We start from the raw sequence: 22,208 nt of genomic DNA on the forward strand, positions 1-22,208 counted from the left end.
AAGGTAATTTGTGAAGGAAACACAGTTTATGGGTAAAATATAAAATTAAGTTCAGCTTCACTAAAACAACAAAAAACAAAGCAAAGAACATGGGAATGTCCAAGAGAAATTGGTTAAATAAATTATGGCACCTTCACATGATAAACTAATGCTTTTAAAATTATATTTTGAAACTCTGAGCTATAGGAAAAATATGTGAATTATAATCTAAAAGGGAAAAGTAGGATACAGAACACCACAGATTCAATTTTTTAAAGAAAGATAAAGATAAAAACAGAACATTTGCAATAAAGAGTGATTTTCTCCAAGTAGTGAGATTAGAAATGACTTGCTTTTTCACTATTTTATATTTTCCAAATTTTCTAAAGCAATTATTTAGTAATTTTACAATCAGAGTAATTTTAAAAATAAATAGTACTAACTGATGATTCTGAATTTCATGAGGGCAGGGACCATGGCCTGGATTTGCTCATGGAACACAGTGCTTAGCATTGTATGTGCTCTATCATTATTTGTTGAATGGACCCATGAATGAACATGTGAAGGACAGATTAATATAAAGTTTCCCCGACATCCTTTACCCTGATTCCCCATTTTACTACATTTGATTTATCCTTTTCTCTCAACAGATATTTTCTTAATGGCTAAAATGAGGTCCTTAGAAAAGTCCTTGAGCCTCAGGAAAAAGTAGTCCAAGATCACAGAAAACACCAGAGCTCCCGTCTTGACCAAAGAGGTCCAGCTCCTCCCGTTGCTCTTTTACATATACGTGAGCGTGCCACTCCAAATGGGGGATTTTACATCACTGTGTTATAGAAAATTCACATGAGCTTTGAGCCCTCAACCATATAAGTAAGATAGTTATTGGGAGAGTCCTGAGATGAGACTTAAAGAGAAAAAAAAAATTGGATCAAAAGGAAAAGGCCATAGTACAACCATAAAACACATTTTAAAAGAAGATAATTACTAGGAAGCCCACATTTTGGAGGTCACAATAAAAGTTAATTCTACTTCTGACCTGAGCCAAAGAGAAGAAACAAAGCAGCCTCAAGTATGAGATGGAGACAGAGAGAGACAAGAAAGAAAGAAAAGGGACAGGAAAATTGGCTGCCAGTAATCCAGAAAGAAGAGTGTATGTTATCACTTAGCGGCAACATACCCTTTTTCATCTCAGGTTTGGAAGAAAATGCTTTTCTCATTGTGAATTTTAGTCAATTTCCTTTTTGAATTTTCACTCTTTCAAGTAAATCCTATCTACCAAAGAGGCAGGTTTCTGCCATCAGCATCAGAGACATAAAACCACATTAAAGGAAGAATTAGTGTCAAAGTTAATCTTACAGCAAGCTCTGAGAACCTCAATTCCAGTCTATGCCACTCAAGATATTAAAGCTACGAAAATCTGGAAAACATTTGTCTTGGGCAAACTAAGTAAGAAATCAGTTTATATTCCTCATTAAGGGTTGTTAAAATGTAGGTCATTCAAGTATGTTAGGAAGTCTCTAGTACGCACTCAGGCCTTCAATAACAATTTTCTGAGTAACTTAAACTGGTTATATTTCACTTTAAAGGGTTATTATCACAACTTGATTCCCACAAAGAAGAAAAAAAAAAAACCCATCAATCTATCAATCTGTCTAAGGCACTGGTAATATCTCAAAGTATGACAGACTATCTGGATACAAGAGGACGAAACAGATTTTGGAATTAAAACGTCTCTACTAAACCCACATTAAGCACATGTGGTTTCAATTTCTCAAGTAATAAATCAGGATCACGCCCCAAAGAGATGCCACATGTTTTCAAAGACTGAAATACGAGGTGTTCTTAATAAATAAATAAATTAATTAATTAATAAAAGGTATTACCAATTGTGTCCACTGAATAGCAAAAGCCATTAAAAACAATGCTTCAGCATACCTGACAATTCTTGCTTTACAAATGAGAGCACAGCCAAGTAAACTTGACAGTCAGCTATGATTATCTGCCTCTGAAGCCGATCAACCATAGAAGGGGTGGATTTTCGGACATCAACCTGTTTGGTGGGAACAAAGTACACACCGATAAATCACACCCAAGAACAATATTCCTTCCAAACAACTATTACTTTATTGTGCAAAATAATTTCATGCAGGGAGTGTGAAACAGCAGTTGCTGAAATCCAAGACCAAATTTACACTCTGAGCCTGGTAGTTCTATCCACCCCCATTAAGTCCAGCTTTATTTTGTTAACAATACATTGATGAAGAGGCTTGTAACTCAAAGACAAATACTCTAAATGACAGAAACTGAGTTCATGGGAAACATGAAAGCCCACACACAACTTCAGAGTTTTACCTTTCTGAAAACAACATAAGTTCTTACTTATCCAAAATAAAAAATCACTGAAGGTACAAAACATTGCCCCAGGTAAACAACCTGAAATGCCACTTTGCAGCCATCTGCCTTCAGGAAGGACCGATAGTATTAGGGTTCATTCCTTTGGTGCACGCAACCGAGATGTGAGGGTTGGAAACTGATTACATGTTAGTTAAGGAGAAAACACCCTGGAATTAAAAATTATCTTTGAATGAATCACAAATTGAACTTGAAATTTAAGTCATAATCTCTAAAGGTGACTACCTCTATAAAATATGAAAAAGTAAAACCAAAAAACCCTACTTTTTAATAAGATTTTGGTTTTCATCGTAAAGAATGCTAAACGAAGAAAATTCGCTCTGAAATAAAACAGTGCATTCTTAAACTTGAACAAAATAGGTTAGTTTTCATATGCTTTCACAGTGATATAAGAAATGATATGATTTTTCCAAATATGACAAAAGTATACATAATATACATGACAAAATGGCTGGCTTCTCTTTTTTCTAGATTAGCAGAATTCACCATGGTCACTCTTGTTCCTGATCTAGTTCCAGCACCCATTACCCTGTTTGCTTAAGCAAATGTCAATCTATTGATGCTTCTGTTTTCTCTGCTTGTAATAACATCTACTCTGCAAGGCTGTTGGAAGGGCTAATGAGATACTGTAGGTGAAAATGCTTTTTAAGCAAGGACCCATTACAAATGTTGATTATTAACGTATGTGCTGGGCCTGGTACTAGATACTGAGCACAGACATGTAAATTAGCTTACAGTCTAATGAGGGAATGCTGACGACCACGTAATGCAGAAAATGCTCTGAAGGATGAAGTACAAGGAACTATGGGAACCTGTAGGAGACACACTAATAGGCTTGGGGGCTCAGACAAGAGTCTCTAGAGAAAATGACATCTAGGAAGAACTAAAGAATGGATATGAACCAGGTCAAGAGGCAGATGAATGTTCCAGGCAGAGGAGAAGTCAATGACAAGTCAGCCACATTAAGGAGTTTGGATTTTAGTGCAATGGCAGTGGTAGGGGGCGGGGACACTGAAAATGAAATCAGCGATGTATAATTTGCTGATTTATATTTATATTATATTTATATTTATAATATATAATATTAAATATATATTTATATTATACATCAGCGATGTATAATACATCTTAGTGACTGTATTTTGGAGAAGAATTACAGAACAGTGAGACTGGAGGCAGAAACGCCAGTGAGGGTTTGTCTTAGGCAAGTGGAGATAGTGGCTGGCCCAGGGCATTGGCAGGGAAAGTAGATGAATTCAGGACGTATTTAACAAAGAGTCAACAGGACTTGGTCACTGACTGATGTACAGTTTGGAGAAATGAGAAATCAAGGAGAACTGTGGTGTTCTCTCCTTCTGGAGTGTCAGGAGACAGTAATCTGGGCCCATCAGTGGCTTCCTTATGGCAGACATCATAAGCAAGAGCAGAGGTGAAGCCACCTGGAGTGACATAAAGGAGCAGAAATGACAGGTGGCTTTTGCTGACTGTAACCGACAGACTGATTTGTCAACTAAACAAGTGACACATGTGACTCCCCTGGGTGCTCCAGAAACATCAGAGGTAGGAGGGTGCCTCTCAAAGTCTAGAACTTTTGCACTGAAAGGTGAAAGAAAAATCAGGAAAAGTGGATTATGATATCATTGTGACTTTATTTATAACCAAAGGCTGGGGAGCCCTGGGCTTTAAAAGGAGGTAACAGCTAAATTCCTGAATTATGCCAATGCAACATATCTGAAATACATACATGAAAACCTACAAAAGCCCTTGCAGCATGGTCCACTGTGGAAGAAGATAATTTTAAGATACCAAAAGAACATGCACTGAAAAGCTCTAATGATTAAAGGGGGTTCTATTGCTTTAAGAAACATGCTTTACATAATCAAAAGCTGTAAGAAACATTTAGTGCTTTAGCCATGTTCTAAACACCAAAAACCAAGTAAATAAACAATGTTCTAAGTAAGCAGCACATAGTTCGTAACTTAAAGACATAGTACTTACATTCTTCTTAATTTTATTCTTGATTGTTTCAATTACTCCAATCTCTTCACTTTCACACAGCTTTTCTGTGGTTTTTAAGTCATCACATGCCAACTGCATTTTTTCTTCCTCAAATGTCATCATGGCATTCTTCCAAGAAAGAAATAAGGAAAGAATGAATCAGTAAGTGTCTGAAAATTTAGGCCAATTTATTACAACACAACTCCAAACTAGGGGGAAAAACCATCTAAATGATTTATTGCCAGTAAAAGAATCAGAATGTTACAGCATACCCTATTCATTAAAAAAAAAACCTATAATCTCAATATGAAATAAGAACATACCTCTATTACACCAGCATGAAAAAATGTATGGTAACAAATGTCCTTGCAATTACTGTTCTACATTTTCTTGTTATTAAACACAGTAACAAAAAAAATTATACAATTTCTGACTGGTCCACTTAATTCAGTTTTTAGAACACAGCCTCACTGAAAGCACTTTCTACCCACGCATGGATCCCTGGGTTCATCAAGGATAGCACAAAACGCTAATGAAACATCAGCTAGTAGGTACTACTTTGAAAATTATCAATCTTTTCAGGGACAGCAATTCCAATGGGCTCACTTGTAAGGAACCCATTTTTTATTGTCCCCAGTGAAAAATTCCACTGACAGCTTGTTTCCAAGCACCTGATCCTGGTAGATTTTTTCAGGTCACATTTGACTGGTAGAAATGATCCCTTGCTTTGTGACCACCTAGAGGGGTGGGATAGGGAGGGTGGGAGGGAGATGCAAGAGGGAGGGGATATATGTATACGTACAGCTGATTCACTTTGTTATAAAGCAGAAACTAACACACCACTGTAAAGCAATTATACTCCAATAAAGATGTTAAAAAAAAAAAAAAATGATCCCTTCTCTGCTGAAAACCTGCTACTTTCTCCCAGAAGAACTGAGGTTTCTGAGATGAACGGGCTACAAGGGCAGAGACAGGACACCAGGTTCTTGGAAGGACCTAATTAAAAGCATCCAATTTTCTACATTGCCCAATTTATTTTAAAACCTAACTGCAACCTATTCTCTCAATTCCTAAATATTAATATTCAAAAATGCAAAAGTAACCGATAAACTTTAAATCTGCTAATTTAACTTGTCTTCCAGTCCACATTTATTCAATAATTTTAAAGCAAACCTTTATTATCCAAAGTCTGACTTTTTTTTTCTTTTCAACTCTAATGCAGTTTTAATTTTTGGAAAGGTCTTTCAATTATATTTTTATTTTAAAAAGGATTTTGGTTGGAAAAAATATAATGCTCTAGAAGATATAAGCATTTAATCTTTAAAATTAGGGAAGGGTATCTCATAAGTGTTGGTTAATAGGCAAAAATTTTATTCCAGTCTTAAACTGTAAAAGATCTTCTACAATAATGTATCTGTACAGCAGGTAACCACTAAAAGACATACATTACATATTTGTTTCCCTCCCACCAAAACCTCTTCCCACATCAACTTACCAAGAAACTGACAAAGCTGGCTCCAAAACTCATTAATGGGCTACGATTTCTGTTAAGAAAACAAAATAAAATTATTTTTATTGTGAAATTTTATTTTAAAAACATTTGATATATCAGGATCACTATATATTCCCAATAATTGGACAGAAGTCGTTAAGGTCTTCAAGCCAATTAAATTACCCTAAGAAAAAAGTAAAAGAGGCAAGAAGTTCACAGGTTCACAGGTCTGTCCACCAGGATAGAATCTCCCCCGCACCTGATTCTTCAAAGCAAGGAGAACAAGAAAGTCACATTATAATTGACATTGCTTTAGTAAACCAATCCAACATCTGAAAACACGTGGCTAAAGGAAGATGATTAATATTTTTTTAAAATTGTATTTATTTTTTTTGGCTGTGCCGCATGTGGGATCTTAGTTCCCCGACCAGGGATTGAACCCACAGCCCGGGCAGTGGAAGCGCAGAGTCTTAACCACTGGACCGCCAGGGAAGTCCAATATTCATTTTTTTTTAATTTTTATAAATTTTAAAAATTGAAGTATAGTTGATTTACAATGTTTCAGGTGTACAGCAAAGTGATTCACTTCTACGTATATTCTTTTTCAGATTCTTTTCCAGTATAGGTTATTACAAGATATTGAATATAGTTCCCTGTGCTATACAAGTCCTTGTTATCTATTTTATATGTAGTAGTATGTATCTGTTAATCACAAATTCCTCATTTATCTCTCCCCCCCTTCCCCATTTGGTAGCCATAAATTTGTTTTCTATGTCTGTGAGTATTTCTCTTTTGCAAATAAGTTCATTTGTATCGTTTTTTAGATTCCACATACAAGTGACATCATGATATTAATATTCATTTTTAAAATGCAAAACGTGTTCAAAACTTTCCACACATAAATTAAGTATTATTTTCAGAGTAGATCGAAGGGTTTTACCACTAAGCCAGACCTGGCAAACTCACTTATCCCATCCAAAGAACTTTAAGAATACCTCCCTAGAGTCAGTCATCACCCTGCTGTAATACACAAGTCATTATCCAATTTTATATATAAACCAAAAATATGAAGCCAAGTCAAACTAATACTAATTCAAAGAATATGAAAATATAAACATTCAAATTCACAACCAGTACAAAATTCCAAATCTCTGTGGATGGCGCTAAAGGAGAAAGCAAGTTGTAACTGCCTTCTTAAAAATAATTGTACTGCTTTTGTTATTATGTAAATAATATATGGTCATTATAAAAAAAAAAAAAAAAAAGCCAAGAACAATGTATTTAGTCAATCCCCTACTGGAGATTTAGTTTAAGTCCACGGTGACCACGTGTGTATTTGGTGGAGGTGTGCATGCGAAGAAGAGTGTGCACATTTAGATGGATATATGCATACGTACGTACACACATATACCGCACGCTCAGAGCAACATCTTTGTACGTGTAATCTGCAGGGAGTCCAAATGTATTCTTGGGATAAACTACTAGAGGTAGCACTGCAGGGTCAAGTGGGATGCACATCCGTTTTCCTCTTGGATGGTGGGGGTTATGTTGGGGGCAGGGGCGGGGATCAGGAACTCAAATGATTTGGAATGTTAACCCTCTGCTACAATTTTTTTCCATCTGCTTGGTACCTACTCAAATTCTACAGTGAAGAAAAGCTTGTTTACCCCCACTGCATAGGGTATTAAACCTCCAAGAATTAGGAAGGTGTCGTGACGGGTGAAGAATCCCGCACCAGCGCTCACACCCATGAACCAGCTCCAGCAGCACCTCCCCAAGCACGCGGCCCAGGCTCCATCCTCCCAACTCTGCACCTGATCAGACGTCAGCTCTCCACTCCGGGGCTCTCCCCGGACCGGACGTGCCATTACAGGCTTCCACCCGCTACGTTATAACCTGGTTTGTGTATGAGGGTCCCCTCTAGAATGCTCTCTTCTGCCTCTTCTCCCTCACCATTATGCCTTACACACAGCAGGCATCCAACCAAGCATGAATCAGTGAAGGAATGAAAGAGCTCTGCCTTTCAGGAACGTTTCAATCAAGAGCTGAGCAGCCCAGCTTCCTCGTCTTCGCCCGCTTAGCCATTAGCCATTTGAGAAATGAAAAGACGCTGAAGCGAGGGCCTAGTGCTGCTACATTTGCTTCTTGTTCTGGACTAAAATTAGGTTTCTGAGAGCCCAGGCTATTAATGATTCATGGTGCCCTAGCCTAGCCCTTAGTATTTCACATACTATCTTCTCATTTAAGTGACAAATCGGCCCCAGAGAAACATTTTTCCCTCCTTGAGGTACTGTCTCCATAAACCCCAGGGCACCTGGGTGCGTTACCCACTCGATAATGAACTGACGGAGAAGCAGGACTCCTCGTGCTGCAACGTTACCTGGTGCTGTAAGAGCTTCATCTAACAAGGTTCACTTGTTTCCTTCACCTGATTTTATTTTATTTTTTTAACTCAACATGACCCAGGTGATCCTACATTAACTTATCTCCTCTAAATCAATTGCGGCCCACACATGTGTTTCCACATAAAACGTATTCAATTTGGAGATTTGGGAAGGTTTCCAAAGAGTACAAGGATCATTACTTCAACACTGATGCTGGGGGGATCATTACTTCAACACCGATGCGGGGGGGCGGAGAAGGAAGAGGCTCACACTGGGAACCAATGACCAGCACAAGGGTGGAGGCGGGGAGCGAGGTATCAGGTAAAGGTTGAGTATAAAGGTAAAGCATTAAAACCAAAAGACAAACCTTTCTAAATACCAGAAGTTACATAAAGGAGGTGGGGGGCAAGTGAAATAGACCACCTCGTGAAAACCTCACTTATTTAAAAGAAGGGAGGATCTAAATCCATATACATACGTGCAATATTGAAAAAAAAATAATGGTAAGTTAACCCATAAACATGTTTTTTAACGGATACTTACAAAGTGAGGGAGGGATAGGGAAGAAGAAACAAGGATAGAAACGAACCTTCTTTGTATATACCTCTTGTTTTGTAGATTTGACTTTGGAACCATGTAAATATTGTACATGTCATAATATCAAATTTTAATAATGCAATCCCTAAAAATTCAAATGTAAAGTGAATTAAATGTACCTAAATGCAAACCCAATTGGTAAAATAACCACACAGAGTAGAAGTATTCCAAACGACTTTAAAATACAGTAATCTGACAGCACATCCCTATTATGAAATACCCTGAAAAACAGACCCCAAAAGATTGCAAAAAAAGCTTTTGTTTTCAGTAATCATATTTTTACCAGTCAAGTTGGTACCATTATTCTACAGCTGTTGGGTATGTAGTTTGTGATAAAACAATGCGTTAAGTACGTTGGTGTTTTTTGAAACCAAGGATTTTGTGCACAGGAAAAAGGATAAAGTTAATTCAAAGCCTAGAAACAATGACCACCCCGTAGTATACAGCATGGTCCGGCACCCTCTCTAAATACATTAAGTAAAAGATCCACAAAGAGATGGCTGACTCAAGCTCAGGGGCAAGAAATGTTCAACAGCCTTGAATATTGTGTTATAACAGAAAGCAAGGAAGTTTAAAAACTACATTAGGCTCTTGAAGAGGTTCAAGCCAAAGATGTTAACAATTTGATCACCAATGAGGTAAAAATAGCAATGGTTTGAAATATCAAGTAATTTAAAACCATAAATTCATAATGATAATTTTTAGTTAAAAAACAACTCAACAACTCACTGGTTGCCTATGGAGGATCCTAGAGAACCAATTCATTATTTTGAAAACTGTTAAAAAGGGGAAAGAATAGCATTTACCACACCTTTTCTCTATAAACTCAGAGTAACCAATCAGATGTGGGGTGGGCCTCTTTACAAAAATGTCCTGGGCTAATAAATGAAAAGCAAATGATAGAATCAGAGTCTCTCGTTTTGTAGCTGCTCCTAATCAATTAATGGATACAGACAGTGATCATAAAGACAGGGGACAATACTAAACTGATACCATCAGCAAAATCCAAGCTGTGGGAGATTCTACAGGACAAAGATGCTAGTTTCTTCAACAACAATAAAAAAAATGTAAGGGTGAAAAAAGAGACTGAAAGGGAGCTTGTAAAATATAAAACAACTGGGACATAAGAGACATAAAACAACAAATATCCTGCATGTATCCACACACATATACATAAACACATATATACACATACACTAGCAACAATTAGAAAATGAAACTTAGAAAATTATCATTCACAATAGCATGAAAATATTAATAGCTAAGGATAACTCTACCAAAAATGTGCAACACTGCTTCACTGAAAACTCAAGACATTGCTAAGGAAAATGAAAACTCTAAATCAGCATTTTGCAACAGTGGCATCCTTAACATTTGGGGCCAGATAATTTTGTTGGGTGCGGGGGCGGGTTGCACTGTGCACTGTAGGATGTATCTCTGTCCTCTACCTACACGATGACAGGAGCACAAGCCACTGCCTCCGTCCCCCCACCCCCCAAGGTGTGACAACCAAAATGTCTCTAGACACTGCCAAACATCCTACTGGGGCAAAATCAACCCTGGTTGTGAACCAGTAGCCTAAATAACGAGATATACAATTCTTATGGATTGGAAGACTCATTACTGCTGAGATATTATCTTCTCTTAAACTGAACTGTAGCTCCAATGCAATCTCAAGCAAAATCCCGGGGGGGGGGGGGTGGGGGGTGTGTGTGTGTGTGTGTGTGTGTGTGTGTGTGTGTGTGTGTGTGCGTGTGTGTGTGTGTGTGCGCGTGTGTGTGTGTGTGCGCGTGTGTGTGTGTGCGCGCGCGTTTCGAAAGGTTGATTCTAAAATCTACATGGAAAAGCAAAATACTTAGAAAGGCCAAATCAAATTTAAAGAAGACCAACAAAGCTGTCTCAAGCAAAATCCGTGTGTGTGTGTGTGTGTGTGTGTGTGTGTCTGTGTTGACAGGTTGATTCTAAAATCTACATGGAAAAGCAAAATACTTAGAATGGCCAAATCAAATTTAAAGAAGATCAACAAAGCTGGAGACCTACATTACCCAATATCAAAACAATTAAAATTAAGCATTTCTGGTCACTCATAAGAGACTGAAAAAGGCAAATACACATATCAAACAAAGAGCTCATCTTGAGAATACATACATAAAGAACACCCATAAATCAGTACAAAATGACTGGCAACCCAGTAAAAAAAAAAAAAAAGGGGGGGGGGCTTCCCTGGTGGCGCAGTGGTTGGGAGTCTGCCTGCCAATGCACGGAACATGGGTTCGAACCCTGGTCTGGGAGGATCCCACATGCCGCGGAGCAACTAGGCCCGTGAGCCACAAATGCTGAGCCTGCGCGTCTGGAGCCTGTGCTCTGCAACAAGAGAGGCCACGATAGTGAGAGGCCCGCGCACCGCAATGAAGAGTGGCCCCCGCTCGCCGCGACTAGGAAAAGCCCTCGCACAGAAACGAAGACCCAACACAGCCAAAAATAAATAAATAAAAAATAAAGAATTAAAAAAAAAAAAAAAAGGGCAGTCTTAATAGGCACTTCACAAGAGAGGATATCCAAAAGTTAATAAGCATATTAAGAAGTGCTGAAAAGCACTCATTATCAGGGAAATACAAACTAAAACCAAAATGAGATACCACTATATGCTTATCAGACTGGCCATAGTTATAAGGATTGATAATACCAAGTGGTAACGAGGATGTGGAGTAACTGGAGTCTCAAATGCTGCTTAGCAGTATCTATTAAAGCTGTGCACCTGCTCTACTAAAACTCACCCACATGCCTGATCTACTGAGCACATGCTTATCGACGATTTAGTAACTTCACTCCTAAGTACATAGGTACAACAGAATTGAATTATTATGCCCCTAAAAGACATGCATGGTTTTTAATAGTCTTATCCTTAGTAGCCTCAAACTGGAAACAATTCAAATGTCCATCAACAGGAGAACAGATCAAATAATTGCAGCATATTCATTCAGTGGAATAGTTCATAGCTATGAAAAAGAACTACTGCTAAATGCAAAAACATGAATTAATCTCATAGATGTAAAGTTGAGTGAAGGAAGCCAGACACAAGAGAGTGTGATGATTCCATTTATATGAAGCTCAAAACCACTATTCTGACCACTAATGATGACAGAGTTCAGAACACTGGTACCATTGGTGGGATACTGGGAGCCCAAGGAAGGATGCTGGAATGTTGGAAATATCCTTTATCTGGATGTAAGTAGTTACACTGTGATATTTACATATGTATACATTCTTATATGGAAAGTTTTTCCTTATGAAAAAGAAAAAATTAAAAAGAAAAATTAAATCAGATAAATGATCATTGATGGGCATTTGATTATATTAGTGAATTAGTATTAATTTTTTAGGTATAGAAGTGGTATTATACTACATTTTAAGGACTATTTTTTTTAGAGATATATATGATAGCATTTATAGATAAAATGATGACTGAGCTTTGTTTCAAAAATAATTCGAGATAGGAGAATTAAAAGTGACCAGAAGTATAGATAAAACATGATTTCCCATGACTTGATAATGATTAAGGCTGGCTGACTGGAACATGGTAATTGACTAAGCTATTTTATATACTTTGGAAGATGTAGGCTATTTTTCAAAATAAAAAGTTAAAAATCAAACATAAAAATGCTCCCCAAAGGTGATGTCTTTTGAAATCCTTTGATGAGAAGGACTCTAATGGTCACTGCCATAGTCTGCTTTTTGAAAATGAACCACCAGTAATGAAATGGCTTAAAATTTTCTCTCTGTATGAAGACTCTCCCAAAGGTAGGAAAATTTGAAAATACAAAGAAGCAACGGATGGTCTTTTTCTAAATTTATGAACATTGCCATGGAAATTTTAAAAAACAAAGCTTCTCAAGCAGATTAAAAATTGGACTGATGAAGATTTTGTTTCTTAAAACACTGTGGGAGGGAATGTACACATTTGATTCTCAAAGGAATATTTTTCCATTAAATAAATGGGCATAATTACAAGAAGACAGTCCCTAACCAAATATGTTTCTTCAAATGTAATTTTATCCCCCAAACATAGTGGCATTTTCCATTTTTCTGAAAATGTTCTATATTCATATAATGTTGACTTTTCTCCCCTTCAAATGTGTGGGGAGGCTGGACTTTGTATATTACCAAGGAAATCCGGGGCCATGTGACCCTAATCAGTCCATGGTAGTCACCTCATCTCATTGCAGCCCTGAGATCTCAAACCTGAGGACTGAAGAAACAGTCACCTAAATTCACACCCCCTACGCTGACTGCTCTTAAAAGGCCTGTGCCTTTTCTGTGACCCATGCTGTTTTAAAAATCACGGTCCCAGAGGATCACGGGGGTCAACTTCGTACAATCACCAATCAAGGCATCATTAAATGCTTCTCCAGAAGCCTCACACCATTCCTTCAGAAACAACTTTTGCTAACAGGACAAGTGATATCCTCTGCTCTGTCTAATATTTCCAAAAATGGGCTTTAAGGAGACTAAGCTGATTCAGTATTTCACTTTTCTTTCTAAAAGTAAAGTAAAATAATGTTAACAGAAGAAAAAAGCTAAGTCCATGAAGCCATTCATTGCACCATTATCCAGAATAAGGAAAACCTGGGTTTAAAAAAAACAACTGTCTACATAGAGGAAAAGCTTCATGACATTGGATTTGGCAAAGATTTCTCTGCTATGACACCAAAGCACAGGCAACAAAAGTAAAAATAGGTAAGTTGGACTACATTAAAATAAAACATTTCTGTGCAAGAGACATAATCAACAAAGTGAAAAGGCAACCTATGGAATGGCAGAAAATATTTGCAAATCACACCTGAAAAAAGAGTTAATGTCCAGATTATATAAAGAACTCCTACAACTCAACAAAAAAAGCAAACAACCCGATTAAAAAGTGGGTAAAGGACATGAACAGATATTTCTCCAAAGATGATATACAAGAGCCAATAAGCACATGAAAAGATGCTTAACATCACTAATCATTAGGGAAATGCCAAAGCCACGAGATACCACATCACACCCATTAGAATGGATACTATCAAAATAGCAGAAAATACACAAGTGTTGGCAAGGATACGGAGACATTAGAATCACTGTGCACTGTTAGTGGGAATGTAAAATGATGCAGCCACTATGGAAATCAGTATAATGGCTCCACCAAAAAATTAGAAATAGAATTACCATATGACCCAGCAATTCCATTTATGGGTATATACCCAAAAGAACTGAAACGAGGAACTCAGATTTTTGTACACCCATATTCTAGCAGCATTATTCATAATAACCAAAAGGTGGAAGCAACCCGAGTGTCCATCGATGGATAAACGGATAAACAAAACGTGGTGTATATATACAATGAAATATTATTCGGCCTTAAAAAGGAAGGAAATTCTGACACATGCTGCAACATGAATGAACCTTGAGGACATTATGCTAAGCGAAATAAGCCACTTACAAAACGAAAAGTACTGTATGATTCCACAGGAGGTACCTAGAGCAATCGAATTTAGAGACAGGAAGTAGGGTGGCTGCCAGGGTCTGCAGGGGAGGAGAGAATGAGCTGTTGTTTAAGGGATATAAAGTTTCAGTTCTGCAAGCTGCAAAGAGGTATGGGATGCACACCAACTGTGAATGTACTACACACTCAACTGTGCTCCTAACAATGGCTAAGATAGTAAACTTTGTTATGTATATTTTACAATTGAAAATTTTTTGAAAATGGAAAGAAGTCTACAATAGAAAAAAATGACTCATAAAAAAAACAGGTGGAATATTACAACCTAGAAAAATCCCTGACAGAATTTAATATGAAAACAAAAGCTGTGTGTACACTCTGTTCCAATATGTATAGACAATAAAAAAGTGAATATTTGTTGTGAGGGGCAGTAAGATTAAAGGTGATTTTGTCAATGATAAATGTGTGTACACGGCGGAATAAAGTCACGACTGAAGCTGCACTACTAATCATCATCTCTGCCTCAATAATGTCACCACAGACATTCTCTCTATATTCAGACATCTTTTAGAGAGGAAAGTGCATCATTTAAGTCAATTTACTTGTTCTAAATACTCCCTGTGATTCAGTTGTTGCTTTGATACAATTTCTCAACAGAATATATCATCCAGCCAATCAAACAGAATAATGGGGCGACTCTGTAGCAAAATAGTCAAAGCCTGCTTACGTGGCAGTGAGCTATTCACTTAAGCGACTAGCTGTGTCCCGCTGTGGCTCAGAGCACCATTAACACAAGGCTGATAGAGAAATGCCCCAAAAGAAGGAAAGAAAGACACTTAATATTTGAGGTTACTCCCCAAACAGTCTGATTATTTTCCAAAAACAAATGCAAATGATTTGGGCATTGCTTTTTATATTACCTATATAAGCCTTGTAAATAAGATTTTAAATGCATCCCCTTCAAAATAAAAGAGAAGCCAGTAGGACATCAAAAAGAACCACACATTTTCTTGCTATTTGAACTAATTATCTCATTAAAAAAATTGTTTTTTCATTTTTAATAGTGAAATCTTCCCTCTACCTAGCTAACTCCTCCCTACACTGCTAAGAAAAATAATAAACAGAAAGCTCTATAGTAAGGAGTTTAATAAAACCAGAGTTAAAATCTAAAACATGAAGTCACTATTACCTAGATTAAGCCTTGAAATGTTTAAATTTCAGGGGATGTCAACCACCTGAATGCAGACCTCACTTGATTTGTACTTGTGGGTCCTGAACGATTGGCTCAATTTTCACTGTCCCGTGTTTCAAGTTCTCTAACTTTGAGTACACTGTGCTATCAACAGGTAAGATGAACGTGATTCTTTTGCAATGACTTGTTTTCCAAATATATTGATCTAACTTTTTTTTTTTTTTTTTAAACACTACTCAGAAATGGGAAACGCTCCCAGTGAGCTACTTGGAGGCTTCAACCCTAATCTGAAGATGTTGCAGCAATAATCCAGACTGGGATGTCTGGCCTCCCTGAGCTGAAGAGCATAAAATTCTTCTCACTCACCGACTAAAGAGACGGAAAGTTTTCTCTCTCCTCACACCGTGAAAGCAAGGGAGAACAGCTACGTTCTCAGCACCTCGTTCTTGCACCATGCATTCAACAAACATGGTTAAAGAGAGCATCTGCCATGTGCAGAAAAGGATAAGCGTCCTCAGAAGCGATGATGGAAAACTCCAGACCGTAAGTGTAGAAAGAAAAGTTCCCTACTCCCTCAGATGGTAGCCAAGGAAAATAAAATGTGAAGTGAGTTTTCTTGACATAATTTACAATAGTTAAGAATATTTTTCAAAAGGAAAATCTAATTATTCTGAAAGCATCTTAGTTAAAAAGTACTACAAATGCTTCTTTTACGTATTACATACAGCATCCCTAGGTCACATATATGATGGGAGAGCATCAGTGGAATGTTCCCTTTGGAAGCTTGTTACAAATTGGAACATAAAATTCAGTACGTTTTTTCGAGAAAGAATCACTTCCATAGGAATCCCAGTGGATCTATTCACTTAGCATTCACCAAGTATCATCCTCCCAAACAGATCTAAGAGTTAGGTACCCAGGTGCATGCATCCCACTGCTCCACATCTTCTACTTCTCCATGATAAATTTCCAATTTTAAAGCAGCTTCCCGCAGGACTTCCCTGGTGGCGCAGTGGATAAGAATCTGCCTGCCAACACAGGGGGCATGGGTTCGAGCCCTGGTCCGGGAAGATCCCACATGCCACAGAACAACTAAGCCCGTGCGCCACAATTACTGAGCCTGCACTCTAGAGCCCGCGAGCCACAACTACTGAGCCCGCGTGCCACAACTACTGAAGCCCGCGTGCCTAGAGCCCGTGCTCCGCGACAAAAGAAGCCACCGCAATGAGAAGCCCGTGCACCGCAACGAAGAGTAGCCCCCACTCGCCGCAACTAGAGAAAGCCCGCGCGCAGCAACGAAGACCCAACGCAGCCAAAAATAAATAAAATAAATAAATCTATAAAAAAAAAAAAAAAAAGCAGCTTCCCATAGCCCACAGCCACCTTTGAGCCTACACAGGGAAGGACTGAAGTGTCAAGTTTATCCAAGTCAAATGATCAGGAGAGTGATTAAGAAATCAGGCCCAACAAAAGCAATACAATTTACTATCAGAGAAATAATGGGGGGGTTTTCCAGGCTGCTCTTTGTTTCCATCAACAAAGTTATCCAGGAGAAAACTATACTTTTTTTTTTTTTTTTTTTAAGAAAAACAGATCTTTAATTTGAAAATCACATACCCAAGTCATAACCAGATAACATTCTGCAGTTTAAAAGAAAGTAAATGAAAAGTGACCTCTTCTATACACGGTATTATAGGAAAAACTCTAATAAATTGTTTCGTTCATCCACACAAAATATATTTGCTGATGATGAAGTATACAGCAGGCACTGTGCTATGCACTGGAGCTACAGAGAGAAACACTCACAGCTCTTCACGGAGCCGACACAGTCCAGTTTGGCTGCTAGAAACACTGCAGTAATAAATGGTGACAGAAAGTGGGTAGACGGTCGATTTTTACTCAAAGTCATCCTTTGTCACCATACTTTTCATGGATGAACGAGGCTTCCTCGAATATCGGATCTGATGAAATCTAACAAGGGCTACTTGCCAACTTGGACTTCCACCTTCTCTTGTGTTTCTTAAAAGAATATATTAATAAGCCTTTAACCACTCTCTGTTGCAGCTCTATATTTTAAGTCTCTGCAGAGTGCTTACTGTTTCTTATTTATCTCATTATTCATTTACTTGTTTGAATAAATGAAAGCTCCCCAAGGTTGGGACCCCCACCTTGGCCAAGTGCCACTATCCTGACCTCATAGGACAGAACCTAGCAGATAATTGGCCCAATCCACATCTGTCTAATAAACCAACCACCCATCTCCTATGAAGTCTACACTTCATGACACTTCATCTGATGGACCTTCCTCCACAGGTTCCAAAAAATTCCCAGAAATGAGATCATCATCGACCTGAGCCCATTCAAGACTCTGCTTTCACTAAGAAAAATAAACGTGCTCGTTTCCTTGATCAGAAGATAGCAGTGGTGAATTTCATAGAAAGGCTCTTACTTTTCAGACACAATTCAAAGTGTGATCCTCGGGCGACGCTTTATCTCAAGGACAGCATGTCTCCAAAAACATGGACCATGGCAGTCATCCAGTTTATGACTTGATTTATGAGTCTTTGGAACAGATCCAGGGTTCGGACTTGTGTTTATCATGTACCCATCCTTCTTAGGGATTTGAGAGTCTCTAGTGCTCCACCAGCCAGCCCCAGGGCCACCCCACTCAGCTTGGGGGTATCCCCAGGCCAAGAAGGCCGCCAGTCCCCAGGGAGTGGTATGTTCAGCAATGTTTGCACTCACACCCACTGCAGTGGCTGCTTGCTTTTGTTACGTGGACTGCTTGTGATGTGGTCTTGCATCTTATCAGAAAATGACCTTGTAATTCACTGCCCGGTGCCAAGAAGCCATGAAAGCCTCTCACTGGAAGCAGTGAAGCCATCAGCTTACAGTAGGGACTTCTGGGGGGGCAGGCTGAGACTCTGGGACTCCTCCCCACATAGGGGCGGAAGCAGCAGGAGCCTGGGTGGTCTGTCTCTCCCCACAGCTTGAGGTAGTAGTTATCTACAGGTTAATACAACTAATGAGCCCCTCTCCGCACCACTGAAAAAATAACTGGGCCCTTGAACCTGACTTCCTATGGATAACTGTCCCATGGAAACTTCCTATGCACAACCGTTTCAATGGATGCATTTCTAGGATGTCCCTACATTAAGAATGCATCCCCTGCACATGGCAAGATACCCCCTCAAAGCCACTGTGGTAATTTAAAATACAGACTGGTTCTACAATCGCGTGGCAAAAACAGGACTTCACTTTTTAGGCTCGTCTCTGGTATCCTGCAAAGGAAGAGCTGGCAGATTCAGGGGTATGTCTTAGACTTGGGGTGGAGGGAGATTTGGGAAACAACTACAGAAGAGAAATGGTGCACGGGACAGAAGCCACGGAGTGCTTGGCCTGGGGCGGGAGGCTGGGGAGCCGAGGGCTACCCTCCCAGGGTCCCAAGGGGGCCCAGCACCCCTACAGCCAGGCCTGTGAGGAGGGAGATGAGGAGAGACCCAGAAAGCAAAGTGAAAGCCAAGGAAAACAGTCTGGCCCCGAGTCCCCCATCTTTTAACTTCCAAATGATTACATGAGTTAGAATTCACTGGTCTAATGAATATGACAGACTATGTAGCATGGCGATATTTAGAAAGTAAAGTATCTACATAAAAAGTCTGTCTTGAGACAAAAGCAGGGACAATTTTTTAAAGTTTCCATTTTTTTTCCATTTTTTACTCTAACCTACAAAATTTCCAAATCGAGATAAAAACAATGAGAAGGGACTATCATGCTCTCTTGCCTTGGGCTTTGGCACACAGGGTTCCCTGACCATCCCTTTCCTCAATGGATCCTGTTAATCCTCCAGGCTTTGGTCCAAAAGATGCTGGCTCCAGACCACCCTTCCTGGTCCCTCAGGTCAGGCTGGAGCCCTTCTCTGGGCTTGCACTACTCCTTAGCCTTTGCCCTTCAGAATGCTACTCACACATTAGTACTGCTTTTCCCCCCGAATGGTGCCTAACCATGGGGCTTCCCTCTAGAACGCCATTCATTTGTTATTGAATAAATGAGTGAGTGACAGACTGAGTGACTGAGTGAAGGAATGACTGACTGACTGACTGAGTGAAGGAGTGAGTGCAAACAAGGAAAAGAATAACTAAAAGAAGGCAGAGAAAGTGGTATCTGTATGTTGAGTTATGTGAAGGGTGAAACTATTTCTTTTCATGTTGTCAAGCTGTTTTACTAAGTGAAGAAATTCGTTAAACCATGGCTGGCATATAGAAGGTAAAATATAAGTATTTACTGAATGAGAGTAACAAATAATGGATTGGTCTACAAAAAGAAAAGCGCAGACCATACCTAAGAAGCTACTCCTGACAACGGGATTAACACTTGCATAGTCTCTGGAATATACAAGATGCTTAAAATGATTTCCTGCCTTTATCGTTAGCTCTCCTTAAAACATTGCTCTACAAGTATATATCTTGAATTGTTCACCTTTAGGACTCTAAAAATTATTTATGGTGACATTATAAAGGCAGATTCTGAAACTAAGACTCCTTTTATTATTTAATTATAAATTTTCTCTTGAGTTGGCAAAAATCTTAAGAACCACATAATCATGTACCGATATGGTCATATTATAATTGTATTTAATTTCTAACAATTTGAAATTTAAATAATTACATGTGGTTTTCACTAAGAATATAGTCTACAACAGTAAATACAAATCTATTTTTTACCCACATACTTGTAGTCAACCAAAGCCCCAAAAGAACTTCCTGCATTTGAAAAGCCCACTTAAGACAAAAACCAAACCCAAAACAGCAATCACTGATACTTCCCATGAAAGTAGTACCTTAAAAGATAATTCCTGTGATGATTTTTTTTAACAAACAGGATTATAGTGCACAAAAAGAAAGCAAGAAAGCAATGTTTACTCAAATGAAGTTACACTAAAACTAATTGCTATTCCAGAAGAAGAGGTAGAAAAAGGTTACCTCTTTTAACCAAAGCTTTATATATAATTCAAATGTTTATCACATCATTCTTTTTAAAACAACAAGTAATTCAAATCAGAATGGCAAAGCCCTTTAATTTCCTACTCATACTGGCATGACTGCCTTCAGGCTGTGTGCAGCCTTGCATAAATGAAAAAGGGCAGTATGTAAAAACACCTCATTTGTTTAAGGAAGTCAGAATAGGGTACTTAATTAAATTTAAGAAAATCAATTCACACTCACAAGCCCTTAACTGCTTGTGCAATTATCTATTATGTCTTACAGTTTATCAAGTACTTCAAAATTGCAAAACTTTATAACATTTTGCCAAGTACATGTATTTGTTTTCTAAATTCACTGGTTTATTAGCCTCACACAAGTTATTAAACTCTAATGCTATATTTTTTATTTCTACTCTAATAGAGGCACTATCAGAGTACAAAATCATACAAAAAGTAAGAGATAAAACCTACCTACAAGAGATTCTATTCAAAACAGAATGAAAACATTTTTCACCAGATTAAAAATGCTGTGCTGATATTTGGGAAAGCTACACAACAGATAAAAACAGGCATAAGAGACTACTACAAGCAACTATATGCCAATAAAATGGATAACCTAGAAGAAATGGACAAATTCTTAGAAAGGTACAATCTTCTAAGACTGAACCAGGAAGAAACAGAAAAACATGAACAGACCAATCCCAAGCACTGAAATTGAAACAGTGATTTAAAAACTTCTAACAAACAAAAGTCCAGGACCAGATGGCTTCACGGGCAAGTTCTATCAAACATTTAGAGAAGACTTAACACCTGTCCTTCTGAAACTATTCCAAAAAATTGCAGACAAAAGAACACTCCCAAACTCATTCTATGAGGCCACCATCACCCTGATACCAAAACGAGACAAAGATACCACAAAAAAGGAAAATTACAGGCCAATATCACTGATGAACATAGACGCAAAAATCCTCAACAAAATACTAGCAATCTGAATCCACCAATACATTAAAAGGATTATACACCATGATCAAGTGGGATTTATCCCAGGGATACAAGGATTTTTTCAATATCCACAAACGAATCAGTGTGATACACCACGTTAACAAATTGAAGAATAAAAACCATATGATCATCTCAAAAAAAAAAAAAAAAAAACCAGGCAATGTATCAAATAAACATGGCTAAATGAATAAAATGGTGTTCCATTTTCATACACTTTCTCTCTTCCTCTGTAGGTCCTGTCTCCAATATAGAGCTATTATATTTTATAATGATCTCTTATGATTCCAAATATTAACAGTGGGTGATATTTATTTTCTTCTTCAATAGTTTTATCAAAGTATCAAATAAAGCCTCATATAAGTGAGAGTTTGGTTGGTTTTGCTGTTGTTGTGGTTAAAACACACACAGGCTTTCCTCTCTGTACACCATCTGCCCCTCTGCTACAGGAAGAAATAAAAAAGGAAGAGAGGGAAGGAGGGAGGAAGAGAGGGAAGGAGAAAAGAAAAGAAATACTATACCATAGTCTAAGACTGATATGGATGACGATTTTTAAGAAAAAAGTGATATTAAATATAAAGTTGACTACATTTTATAACCATAAAAAATGATTTATGAAAAGAATTCTCAACTTAAGAAAATATAAATCAATGTAAATATACATCTTATTCAACTGTGGGCTTTATTAA

The 22,208-nt window shown here is 38.1% G+C and overlaps 1 protein-coding gene across 7 annotated transcripts in view; it reads right to left on the reverse strand.

The window, feature by feature from the left end:
* The window catches only part of TTC39C (tetratricopeptide repeat domain 39C), a 107,414-nt gene that overhangs the window by 51,041 nt on the left and 34,165 nt on the right, over positions 1 to 22,208 (reverse strand). For all 7 annotated transcript variants that reach the window (XM_082355526.1, XM_082355530.1, XM_082355523.1 and 4 more), the window contains 3 exons: positions 5,888 to 5,936; positions 4,393 to 4,521; positions 1,918 to 2,032 (listed from right to left, as the gene is read on the reverse strand). In XM_082355526.1, coding sequence (XP_082211652.1) covers positions 1,918 to 2,032; positions 4,393 to 4,521; positions 5,888 to 5,936 — 293 coding nt within the window. The remainder of the gene's footprint in view (positions 1 to 1,917; positions 2,033 to 4,392; positions 4,522 to 5,887; positions 5,937 to 22,208) is intronic.

The sequence above is a fragment of the Balaenoptera borealis genome (assembly GCF_965194805.1).
Source record: "Balaenoptera borealis genome assembly, chromosome: 14".
Taxonomy (NCBI): domain Eukaryota; kingdom Metazoa; phylum Chordata; class Mammalia; order Artiodactyla; family Balaenopteridae; genus Balaenoptera; species Balaenoptera borealis.